This window comes from Lepus europaeus, chromosome 16 (genome assembly GCF_033115175.1).
Source record: "Lepus europaeus isolate LE1 chromosome 16, mLepTim1.pri, whole genome shotgun sequence".
Lineage (NCBI taxonomy): Eukaryota > Metazoa > Chordata > Mammalia > Lagomorpha > Leporidae > Lepus > Lepus europaeus.
Genome location: NC_084842.1, coordinates 61,602,787 through 61,616,426, shown reverse-complemented (window position 1 = coordinate 61,616,426; position 13,640 = coordinate 61,602,787). Strand labels below are relative to the sequence as shown.

The following is a 13,640-nucleotide window of genomic DNA, read 5'->3' as shown; positions in this document are numbered from 1 at the left end:
GTAGACGTCAGTGTTCACTTAAGAAAACAGAACGATATCTACCTTATATAGCACTAACAACTACATGAAATTGCACACAGGAAGGGCCTGCGGCAACTTAAAAACACTCTACTTGAGGGATTTAAGCAAAACATTTACCTTCAGTAAAATACTTCCATGTTATTCTTAATGACTGAAACAATTCACATCAATGATTCCATTTTAAACATTCTGGTAGAATTGATGCCAAATATTCACCAAGATATTAAATTAGCTTCTTTATATGGTCTGAAGCACAGATTCGGGTGAAAACTACATTTCGAAACCATGGGTATAAAGAGCAAAGTGGAAAGTTTGATTCCAACACAGAAATTGAAGGAAGGATTTTTTAACCCCAAATCTGCTGAAATCTCAAACCTATTTGGGAAATGCTGGTTGCCAGGATTCCATGCCAGGAATTTAGGGACTCAGTGCTTAAACATTTGTGGAAAACAGATGTGGCTTTGTGTGACACTGGCGCCAGGCTTCCTGGGAAGCACCAGATGCAGAGTTTGGCCAGAATCAGAACCAGAGAATCTGAGGCCACCACCTACATCCCGTAGCTTCTTCTGTGCCACATGACCCAGAGCCCTGTGAGGTCTATTTAAATTCTATTAGTGTTTCATTCCCATGCCAGAACACCAGGGTACATTATGTTGGAAAATGAAGGGGCATGAGCCTCTTGTTATACTCTGATTTGGGAAAGTTTAATCAACAGTTTATGTCGTTAGAAACTCAGTGCTGCAATTATCATTAAATGGATATCCAGACCCACAAAGTAAGACAGCTGGTTGTAACGAATCCACTAATATTAACTTGATATTTTAAAAATTCATCAGGGAAATATGGAGACTGGCTGTCAGGACATCATAACAAATGGAAACCAAGGACAATTCTCTTAAATGTTGTTCATGTTCATTTGCAGAAATTTCATTCAACTAGTAATGTCACATATATAACTATATTTATATATTTCAGTGTAGGCTTGTGTTTGATTATTTCACTAAAAATTTAAGAATACTAGCTTATATACTGTATCCATATCATTGCAAAGTAAATAATTTAGAAAATAGTTTCAAAACATAGAAAATATATGTCTTGAGCTGATTTAAAAAGTTTAATTCATAAACAAAATTTCTGCACCAGAAAAACTAACCAAAAACCTGGCCAAAAAATGCTGAAGAACTTAGAAAACATGGCATGATGATTAATCTCTTTATTATACAAAACCTTGAAAAAACTGATGAGAAAGACAAAAAAGTCCAAATAAGTAAACAGAACTCAGAGTAAAAAAAAAAAAATGAGTAAATTTTGTAAAAAAAAAAAAAATGCAGTTCAAGAAAAACGGCTGCAAACAACCATTAATTCAGCAAGCACATATGTTTATTGAGCAACAGCTTCTTGCCTGGACACTCCTAAAGACACAGCAGCAAGTAAACATTTATACAACTTTGGAAATGTAAAAATTATAACTGTCAATAGTTTCAAGATTAAAAAGCAACTGATATTTATTCAGCTATCAGTATTTTAAATGTGAACAACTGTTTAAGAAAATCAAAGGAATTCACACCAAAGTAAAACAGGAAGAGAAGGCTACCTGCAGTATACTACCAGACATCTCATTTATTTTACACATGACCATGTGTTACCCTATTCAGAAAGATCTTGGAAATAGATTTCAATAGAGATTTCATGGGTCACCAGCGGGCCTCAGCACCTAAAGCAGCACCCAGAAACGGTAAAGTGCTAACTAAACATTTGTTAAATGGAAAGATGAGCCTGGACACATAACAACTTCCGTGTAACCTATAAAAACAGAATTATACAACTCATTTTATACAAAATAGAAGTAATAATGCGGCAAAGCTGCCATAATTATAACACACTGCAGGTGTATACAACATAAGAAGAATCAAGAAACACAAGAAAATACAGAATAACTAAAAAGGGTGAGATCATGACATGGTGCTAAATACACAAAGATGACATTCAATTTACACAGAAAGAGCACTACAGGATTTTGCAACAGGGTAATTATATACGAATTTTAGTGCCCATTTCTATTGTTCCATTTTCCTTTCTAACAAATCTCTTCATATTTCTTTTCTACTTCTTCTTAAAGCCTACCCGGACAAAGAAAAAAATAAACATCTATGGTAATAAATAAATAAATGCCTAAGGTAATAGCTAAGAAAATATCCCATAAACCATTTCTCCTAATCAAGCAACAGTAACTTCAGGTTTCAGCTCCTACACTCTACTAATGAAAGAAAGGAATGAAAAAAAAATGAACTTTTAAACCAAGCAACTGGGAAATGCAAAAGTTCCTGATATACCCTCACTGGGTATATTACTCAGAAAGTTTAGACGAGTCAGCAAACTGTCAACAAGAACTGCAAACTAACATCCCACTTACTATCCTTAAAAATAAGAAACACTGTGTGTGTATGTATAAAATGTTTACATATGAAGCAAATAAAGTAAAATGTTAAAAACTTGAATCTGTGTGCCCATTGAACTCTGTAATTTTCTTTATTGTTCGAAATATCCTAAAAGACAAAATTTAAAAAGAGAGAAGGAATTTTAAACAAACTGAAGGCATTAATGAGGACTGTCTTCTAATAACTTTTAATTTTTGAAAAGTGTTTAATTTGATAGAAGAAACAGGTACAATAAAAGGGAACGAATTACTAAAAATATGTTAGAAGGAAGGCTTGACATGAAATGTTATGGACATTTGTTAGAAGCAAAGAAAAAGTTCTAGAAAGTATGCAATAATCTGCATAATTAAGATTTTCCAGACACAGATTTATGAATGGTAACATCAAAAATATCTCCAACAACTTTCATACTCTTTTCCCTCATGTAGAATTTGCAAATAAGGTTTTTAAAAATTCTTCCAATAAGGCGTATTCTGGTAATAAAAGCCTATGTTAACATAAAGGAATTAAACTGCTAAGACAGGTTTTATGAAGTGAAAATTAAAATTGCACATAAAAATTAAGCTCTTAGCCAAAAAAGTAGCTATAAATTAGTTTAGAATTATACATAATTTTTAGTAACAGTTTTTCAAAGTTTTAAAGTAGTTTACTACTAATAATGATTTTCTTAACTTTCCATTGAAGTTTGTCTTCATTTAAATGTTTCAAAATGTTCAATTGGGGAAGGAGGTTCAGGACTCTAAGTTGAAAGATGAACTATAGAAACACTGATCTCATTAATGTCACTCCTAGTTGTTTTTAAACATTTCCCATCACTAAAAATAGTCTGATCTCTCTATCTGTAAGGTTATCCCTTAGGATAAAGTAAACAACCTCAAAGCATTGTTTCTCAATGCATGGCTTTTTTATTTCCCCTCCTTGAATCACCTGGGGTGTGAATGCAGCTACAACACCCTATTCCCAGAATTCTAAGTCAGCAGGTCTGGAGAAGTCCAGATGCCTGAAATTTTAATATGCAACTGAGATGGCAGTCCACCTTCCTTCTTCAGATGATGCCACTGAAATTTACAGTGATTAGTTAATTGCCTAAACCCAAGAGCGGCAAAGCAAGGAAAAAACCCCTAACTGCACCTCCCAGTCTCATCTTCCTCGTGGGAAATGTAAGCTCCTCTTTAATAACTCTCCAACACATGCTGTAACAGCTGCCCTTCCAGCTCCACCCACTGTCTGTGTACCATTAAACTGACTACCTTAATCAGTAGAACTATGTGTACACTAGAGCCACGAAAACTACAGTTCCTTTGATAGGGTAGGGTAGGTCAATTTTTCTCTTTCCCAATCTGTTCATACTGTTAATTTATGTGGGTATTAAAAGCAATGTTTTAAAATAAAAACATGGGGCGGGTGCTGTGGCCTAATGGGTAAAGCTGCCGCCTGCAGTGCCAACATCCCATATGGACACCGGTTTGAGTCCCAGCTGCTCCACTTCTGATCCAGCTCTCTGCTATGGCCAGGCAAAGTAGTAAAAGATGGCCCAAAGTCCTTGGACCCCTGCACCCACGTGGGAGACCTGGAGGAAGCTCCAGGCTCCTGGCTTCAGATCTGCACAGCTCTGGCCGTTGAGGTCATCTGGGAGTGAACCAGCGGATGGAAGACCTCTCTCTCTCTCTCTGTCTCTCTGTAACTCTGCCTCTCAAATAAATAAGTAAATGTCTTTAAATAAATAAATAAAAACAACATGGGAGCTGTCATTGTGGCATAGCTGGTTAAGCCACAGCCTTCAGAGCCAGACTCCAATATGAGCGCTGGTTGGAGTATCAGCTCCTCTGCTTCCAGTCCAAGTGCTCATTAATGCTCCCGGGGAAGCAGTGGAAGATGGTCCAAGAAGTTGGACCCCTGCCACCCACAGGGGAGGCTGAAGGAAGCTCCTAGCTCCTGGCTTCAGATCGGCACAGCTCAGGCTGTTGCGGTCATCTGGGGGAGTGAACCAGTGGATGGAAGCTATCTCTCTCTCGCTCTCTCTCTCTCTCTCTCACTCTGCCTCTGTCTCTCTGTAACTCTGCCTTTCAAATAAATAAATAAATCTTTAAAAAAAAATAAAAACATGGGAAGTACTGGTAGATGGTCCAAGAACCTGGATCCCTGCCACCCACGTGGGGACTTGCATGGAGCTGATATAGGGGTTTTGGCCAGGCTCAGCCCCTACATTTGCACCCATTTGGTGAGTGAATCAGAGGATAGAAGGTCTCTCTGTATCTTTCTCTCTCTCTCTCCATGTCACCCTTTCAAATAAGTAAAAATAAATCTTAAAAAATGAATAAAAACAAACTTTGTTGCATAACACTGAATTAGATCCAATGCAAATTAAGATACAGAAGTTCAAATCAAGTATCTCATATTTTTCTGAGGAATAGATTATTTTTCAGTTGCCTTTGAAAAACACAGAAGATTATTCTGTGTGTATCTGTAACTTCTAAAATGTTTCGTCTACTTGGAAGGGAGAAGGGAAGAGAAAGCATGGGCAAGAGAGCAAGCCGGAGAGCATGACAGCACTCTTCCATCTGTGGGTTTACTCCAAGATGCCTGCAACAGTCAGGCAGTACCAAGCTAAAACCAGGAGCCAAGAACTCCAACCAGGTCAGTGACCTAGGTGGCAGGAACCCAAGTACTTGGGCCATCATCTGCCGCCTCTGAGAATACACTAGTAGGAAGCTGGGTGGGAAGCAGAGCAGCTGGGACTCCAGCCAGTACTCAGATAGCGATGCAGACATCCTTAGCAGCAGTTTAACCCATGTGTCACTATACCTGCCCCTTTTTCCTACTAAATGGCGATTTATTTATTTTTATCTGCTTGAAAGGCATAACAACAGTGAGAGACTCTAAGAAACTTTTAGATGCAGCATCAAACTATTTTACTATCATTCAGTATTTTTCCTAAAACACAGATTGGTTCCTCCACTGGCATAAAGCTCTCTGTAGTCAAAGGGAAGATTCCTTACTAAAGATACCACCAGGTTCATAACACAACCTGTGCTACTCTGCGAGAACAACCAATGGATAACTCTCCTATGGAGAAAATGGTGTGTACCAGAATATGAACACACACAAAGCTGGAGTGGTGTGCCAGGACCTGAACAAAGAAGACCTGCTTAATCCACTCAAGACAGACAGGTCTTAAAGATCTGATTCAAGACCAAGCCCCTTGAAACCTGATTCCATATGAGATGAAGCAACAAAAAAACAAACAAAAAAACAACACATATACAAGCAGTAATATATAATTTTAAGGCACATTTATAGGCATGTTAATGCACAGAAAAGGAATTGAAATTGCCTACATCGAAAATATGTTTATGCATCAAAAAACAGGGGTCCAGTCTTAACATTTTGATATTTATATGCATTAGTTGTACACACAGAAGTGCTTCTGCACAATCTACAACTTCACCATCCACCACAAATGCCGGTCTTCTCTGACTTTTTCTCCTGGAAGACAAGACTTACATTCTTTTCAGTCACGTGGCATTTTCTGAGTGCCTGACAGCATATGCTTATTGCATGTGCACAATGAAACTCCTAGGCACCTAAATTATCCAAGGAAGCAATTCTTAGGCTATTTATAAAAGTTCACAAGTCTGAAAAGTTCTTTCCAAACTAAATTTTCAAAAGGTAGATGGTTGGGGAGCAGTGGGTAAGACACCACTTGAGATGCCAGCATTCCATACCAAAGTGCCACCCCTAGTCTCAGCTGCTCCACTTCTGATCCAGCTCTCTGCCAATGAGCCTGGGAAAGTAGTGGAAGATGGCCCAAGTGCTTGGGTCCCCGCTATACACAGGGGTGATAGATGGGGTTCCTGCTCCTGGCTTTAGGTCTAACTACAGTGGACATTTGGACAGTGAACAAGTAGACAGAAGATCTGTCTCTTTTTCTCTGTCACTCTGCCTTTGAAATAAATAAATTAATCTTAAAGAAAAAGGCAGATTGTTACAGTGGTTAGAAGTTAGGCGTATAGCCATCAAGTTCTGGTTTTAATTTCAAGTCTGCGTAAAGTACTCTAATGCCCAAATTCCCTTATCTTCACTTTCCTCCTCTATAAAACACAGATCAGAGTATCTCCCTAGGGAAGTTTAACAGGAAATGTTTATAAATTAAGTAAACCAGTGCCTATTACTCAACAAATGGTAATCATCACAATGTTTTTTATGCTCTATCACTAATATTAAGGATATCATTCCATATCTTTTGCTAAGCAGAAAACTGTTAATAAAACTAGAGAAAACAATCAAACAATCTAGCTAATATGAGCAACAAAGCTTATAATTTGAAGTCCCTCAGGCCTGTGCAAGTAAAAAAAAAAATAACAAAATTGAACCTGTCAGTTAATCTGGCAGAGTTAACTTCCATACTGATACACACAAACAATTCATTTTTAATGTCCATTCCAGGAGAAGTTTTAATCATCTAACTTCACAGGCTGAAAATGTCCATACTTAGTCCATACACATTGTTAAGCTATGTATCACTCTTATTGAGGAATATACTAACTGCCCAAGTTCTTAATTTACCCACAGTGCTCAACAATGCCTTCTACAGAAAACCAAAAAGAAATCTTATCCAAAAGAATATAATGAATAAGTTCAGAGTGAAGTTAAGAGGAGACCTTGGATAAAGATCTAAAAGGTAATATTTAAACACTGTTTTAAGTTGATACTTCTATTTTTGTTATGAAATGTCAGTCTTTATATTTCACCATATTATTAACTCAATATAAAATATCATTAGATTAGTTCATCTTATGTCAGATATTCAAAGTGCAACATTTAATCTGACATTTAGGAAGCACCCAGTATGTTCTAAAAGATTAAAAACCAAGAACTTATTCCCTCAAACAATAAAGACAGAATTCTCTTCTACACATTAAAAACCAAAGAAGTAGAAGAAAAGTTTACAGAATGAAATGAAACTAACAGGATATCAGGGCTGGCGCTGTGGCGTAGCAAGTAAAGCTGCTGCCTGCAGTGTTGGCATCCCATATGGGCGCCAGTTCAAGTCCCAGCTGCTCTACTTCTGATCCAGCTCTCTGCTATGTCCTGGGAAAGCAGTGGAAGATGGCCCAAGTCCTTGGGCCCCTGCACCCATGTGGGAGACCCAGAAGAAGCTCCTGGCTTCAGATGGGCTCAGCTGCAGCTGTTGCAGCAAACTGGGGAGTGAACCAGCAAACAGAAGACCTCTCCCACTCTCTCTCTGTCTCTCATTCTCTCTGTATAACTCTGACTGTCAAATAAATAAATAAATCTTTAAAAAAAATTTAAACTAACAGGATCTGTAAAACTTCAACTTCCCAGTATTCATAAAACATTTTAATTCTCTGCTAACATTTTTTAAATCAACCAAATGCAATAACCCACAAATCTAAGCATGTTTTACTTATGCATATATGATATTGTAGGACTGTGTGCATGTATGCATTTGTACATAAATATACATATCTGTGTATATATATGTATACATATGTGTGGACATTTATATCTTATTTGTCTCTAACAAGTCTTTTTTACGAGCATCACATCTGCTCAGAAAAACAAAAAACAGAATGTGTAGGCTAAAGCAAATATGCTACCTGTGCTCATTCTATAATTTTTATTGCAAAAATAAAAGCAGCACAGCACATGCAAAACATGGCCTCTTTCATCAACAGCAGTAATGGTTAACTGGCTCTCAAATATTCTCTCATTTAGTTTTATAAGAGAACAACTAATGAATGTTTTCAAAAGTTAATTTCAACAACTATATTTCCTTAGTCTCTTAAAAAGGCCATAACTAGCATCATATTTGATATACACACTTTTTTAAAGATCTATTTATTTATTTGAGAAGCAGAGTTACAGACAGAAAGAAGGAGAGACAGAGAAAAGGGTCTTCCATCTGCTGGTTCACTCCCCAAATGGCCACACCGGCTGGAGTTGGGCCAATCCGAAGCCAGAAGCTTTTCCGGGTCTCCCACATTGGTGCAGGGGCCAAAGCACTTGGGCCATCCTCTACTTCTTTCCCAAGTCATCAGTATGGAGCTGGGTCAGAAATGGAGCAGCCAGGACTTAAACCAACACTCACATGGGATGCTGGTGTCGCAGGCGGATGCTTAACCTACTATGCCACAGTGCCAGCCCCCTGTCATTTCTCTAGTAGCACAGCACTGAGAAAATCCAACAAAAAGCACTCTTATTTGTTACATTTAGTGGAAAAAACACCACAAAAGACTCTATAAGCTATAAGTAAAAATACTAATAATTCTAACAAAGTTTGTTCTGGTACAATAACCAGAGAACAACAATTTGCAATTACTGTAACAGAGCTTACCTGTTCATTTTTGCAAAGCCACACACTGTTTCCCCTTAGCACAGTATAAATTTTGGCTTTATACCCTCTCAATTCAAGATATCCACATTTCTCAGGTGCAGCAACCACTTGAGACTGTGAGGTAAGGGACTGTGTTTTCAGTGCATTTAACAGTATACTGATCCAGTCATTTCTCTCCTCTGAAAACAGGGAAAAAAAACATATAATATTTATATTACATATAAATGGAAATGTCAACAAGGAATCTATTCTCTGCAATCGATCATTCACAGGTTCTTTTCCATACCATGATCTAAATCTCAGTGTAAGCAACAATGGCCAAAGTCTGAGGGGAAAGGAATACCATTTAGTTGTACCATTAGTATCACTGGCTTCTCCTAAGAGTCTACTAGAAATGCAGAGTCTCAGACCCCATTCCAGATCTGAGGAATCAGAATCTGTATTTAAAAACACACACACACACACACACAACAACAACAACAAAAACCTCCAGTTGATCTGTATCCATGTTAATATCTGAGAAGCACTCTTTTATAATAGACATAAGATTGGATTATCTCTCCTAAACTCATTTGGCTACTCAACAATTAACAGACTCTACTTGGCAATTCAGTTTCTCAAATATCCAGAAAATCTTACTCCCTATCAGGCACTTGGCACCTAATGTATTTGAGTATGCCTACTCTCACCACAGTAACCAGCAATAGCATCTCTGTTGGCTAATGAAAACCTGGATTTCTACTCCTTCCACAAAAGCAAGTGACCTTCAAGTATGCACAACACACTGTATTAGAGTCATAGGAATTTCATCTAGTCCCCAAAGAGCAATCAAAGCTTTAAGTCAAGTTAGAACTGAACACAGAGTCATATTATAAATGTCATCAAATAATATATGAATCAGTTCAATCAAGGGAAGTGATTTGCTGAAGGTCAAATAGCAAGTTAGTATTAAAATAAGGAGAATCCCATGTTTTAACTCTCCCACAACTGTTCTTGGCACCATTATAAAAGAGGTATTTTATCAGCTCTTGAGGAGCAGAAATTCAAAAAATAAATAAATAAGATAAAAAACCTCAGTCTGGGAGCAGGAAGATGAGACAGGAACAAAGGCAGGGGAAACTGACCAACTTGGAGATGAATCTATTTATAATAAATTCTTGAACTCGTAAGAAAATGGAAGCAAATGTGGCTAATAAATCTATACTGCCTCTTTAAGGAATTTTGGCACAAGGAAGCCATGTCAGGATTCTAAGCAAAGAGAATAGTGATTAGTATAATCAAGACTATGACAAATATGCCAACTGCAAGCTTTAAGATTAATAATAAAAGGGACTTAAAGTACAATGAAAATGGACAAATGAACATATGAAGGATCAAGACATTAAGAGGAGTAAAGAAGGAGCTGATGTATTGAATATGCTTGATGGTGTTCATTTAAAAAAATCTACTATAAAGAAAAGGTAGCTTGACAGCATGCGCTGGCCATAGGAGATAGGAGGATCCAATTAATCAACAAAACTGCCTCAGATTTCAGTGCCCCAGCATGACCATCTAGGCAGACTGATTGCAACATGTGAACAAAGATAACCCGCAAGAGAAAACACATGGAAGTGGATAAATGTTTAAGGTACAAGGAGAACTGGGCCTACCATGAGATGTTACTGTCTATACGAGGCTCGAAGATGCCTACCAAAAAATATGGGAGAGGTGGTTATCAAGGTAAGAACAAACAAAACAATTTTTCTCAGGTAAGAAAAAATTTTTAAAGACAGAAGGAGCGGTAAGAGGTAAACACAGTCTAATCATGGAAAACTGGACAATTTCTCAGATCCTTCAAAGACAGGTCTGCACAGGATTACTTCATTGTGCAAAGAAATGTCTCTGTGTTAGACTTGCTCACATTCAAACATGAGTCCAGTTATTCTCACAAGTCTTAATTTTAAACTTCATTCTTGCTCCACTTCAAAATTATTCACAACGGTTGGTTGCATCTTTTACTGACCAAAGCCAAAGTATGTATTAAAAACTCATTCAAGAATGCTTTATGGCAAGTTTCATAATCCCAAGGAACTGGTACAGGTTACCATATATCAGAAAGAAATATTTACCAAACTTCTTAGCACTGTTGCATATCATCAACTAGAAGATTCAGGTAGCTAAGTCAATGTCAGCATGCAGCAGCTACTCTACTCTTTTATGTCTGCATAAAGAGATCCAGGTGACACTATGATAATGAATTGCATTTTCAGTCACAGCAACAGACCTTCCACCTACCCTGGGTCTTACTTGTGATCACTACTTTCACACAAGATATCTCTGCCGAGTAATTGGTATATAAAGGTTTTCATTTGTTGGCTTGTGTCAATCCACATACATCACCGAGTTTGAAATATAGTTCATATTGTGGTTGAATGGTTGCATCTCAACACAGCATTTCCTTAAACCCTAGAAGAATTACCTAGCTGCTGAGGGTTTCAGTCACTACCAGGAAGTAAACAGTTAGGAATAAGAACAAGATTTAATAGTAACATCCAGTTTATGCTTAACCATCCAAGCCAATGCCAAGAGGAAGAAAGGAACAGACAATCCAAACACAATAAAATAGATTACAAGAGTCATTTATATTCAGCTGTCTGATATGTGCATCCTCAGACATGGGAAACATGCTTTGGTAAGTCACAAAGTTCAAAACCAAATCGTGATTTCCTCTTGAATAAATGTCTTAGGCAAGGCAAGATACAATGTAGCTTTCCTCTGCTCTTCACACCAAGACATTTCTATCCTCTGCAATAACAATTGCCTACTGCATGTCCACCCTGGTCTTGGACTGAGCTAAGTACTAACCCTTTCTGAAAATGGGCTCTGACCTAAATGTACTTTTATTACAAGAATGGCATTCCAGATTGGGGGGAAAAAAGGAGAGCAGAGGAGATACAGAGCTAAGTGCTTAAACTGCCAGCTTCTTGTGATTATGCTAGAATGTAAACAAAAGACAACAGCATTTTCATCAAATTTCATACAGTTCTTGAGATTTTCAGGAATGCTAGATTATATTACAAGAATCAAAAAAGGAGGTTAGGCCGGCACTGTGGCTTAACAGGCTAATCCTCCGCCTTGCAGCGCCGGCACACCGGGTTCTATCCCGGTTGTCCCTCTTCCAGGCCAGTTCTCTGCTATGGCCTGGGAGTGCAGTGGAGGATGGCCCAAGTGCTTGGGCCCTGCACCCGCATGGGAGACCAGGAGAAGCACCTGGCTCCTGGCTTCAGATCAGCGCGATGCGCCGGCCGCAGCGGCCATTGAAGGGTGAACCAATGGCAAAAAGGAAGACCTTTCTCTCTGTCTCTCTCTCTCTCACTCTCTCACTATCCACTCTGTCAAAAAAAAAAAAAAAAAAAAAAAGGAGGTTAAAAATAAACAGGAAGGGGAGAATACTTTCCAGACTAACTAGTTTAGTGGTGGCCATATTCATTAGTAACAAAAGATTAATCATACTAGAAATTACTACGTAAGGGCCATGTGAATCACCGAAAGCATAATTTAACAGTTTATGTGGCCATTATTTATGATATGACTACAGACCCCTCAATGTAACCCATGATTAATATCAGAGAAGGAAGCGTAACACACCAGTACTGTTCTTCAAACTGAAAGCCACTCATGCATACAAATATTTACTGAATGCCACTATGTTCCAGGACCAATTCTGATACCAGTAATGGGGCAATGAACAAGATATATGAAGCCCTTACTCTCCTGGTGTTTGCACTCTAGTGAAAGGAAGAATGCCGTAAGAACTTAGCTACATACTATATTCACAGTGACAGGAGTAATGGGATAATATAAAGCACAAGAGGAGAGTATACTGAGTGCTATTTTATAGAAAGTTGTAGAAAAGACCTCATAAAGGGGAACGGTTAAGCAGAAGCCTCAAGGACATTCAAAAAATAGAGCAAGCCTGGAGGGTGGCCAGGAGAGGAGAATCCCAGAATGGCACACTTCACATAGTCAATGAACAAGAGGCTCCTGTAGTTGAAAGGCAATGGATCAGGGAAAGCATGGAAGGAAATGAGGACAAAGACACCAGGGACACACCATGGAGGGACTCTGGACATCATAAGCACTTTACTCTCAGTAAGATGGAAAGAATGTGGGCCTTTGAAGTGGACTAACATGATCTGACTTTCTTGTTGAATAATAGCTCTGACAACTGTACTGAAAATATGACTGTAGTCAATCAAGGGAAGTGATCAAAATAATTCAGATGGAAGTAACGGCTTGTAGGAGAGTGGAGATGTTGATAATTCATCAGCCTCTATACATATCTTCAAAGTTAAACTGACACGCTTTGCTGATATACCAGATATGAAATGTGACTGAGGGAAAAATTTCAAGAGAGACTCCACAGCTCCCGGCCTCAAAACCTGGGACTTCCACCTACTGAGATGAGGAACACTAGAGGGGAGGAAGGTTTAGTGGAGAGAACAATGAATAGGAATTTGGCTATATAAAGTTTGAGATGCTATTAACAATCCATGTTGAGATGTCAAGTAGGCAGCTTAATATACAATTCTGGAATACAGGAAGAGGTCAGAGGTGGAGAGACACACTTCAGACAAGTCACCTTAAAACCATAAGCTCTAGCAAGTTCCTGAAATAACTATGTCAGAAACTTCCAGAGCATCGTGATGAAGTCTACAAAGCAGACACTAATGATGAGCAAATCATCACTGAGTCAGTAATTAAAGGGATAGTCAATGGCTCACATCCTGCTTCAAAAAACACTGAAAATTTCAAGAGAGGTTTAAGCTTGCTTGCCTAAGGCA

At 38.2% G+C, this 13,640-nt stretch overlaps 1 protein-coding gene across 9 annotated transcripts in view; it reads right to left on the bottom strand.

Annotated features, from left to right (window-relative positions):
• The window catches only part of ARAP2 (ArfGAP with RhoGAP domain, ankyrin repeat and PH domain 2), a 235,134-nt gene that overhangs the window by 176,571 nt on the left and 44,923 nt on the right, over positions 1–13,640 (bottom strand). For all 9 annotated transcript variants that reach the window (XM_062213241.1, XM_062213242.1, XM_062213243.1 and 6 more), the window contains exon 8: positions 8,818–8,996. In XM_062213241.1, the coding sequence (XP_062069225.1) occupies positions 8,818–8,996 (179 nt within the window). The remainder of the gene's footprint in view (positions 1–8,817; positions 8,997–13,640) is intronic.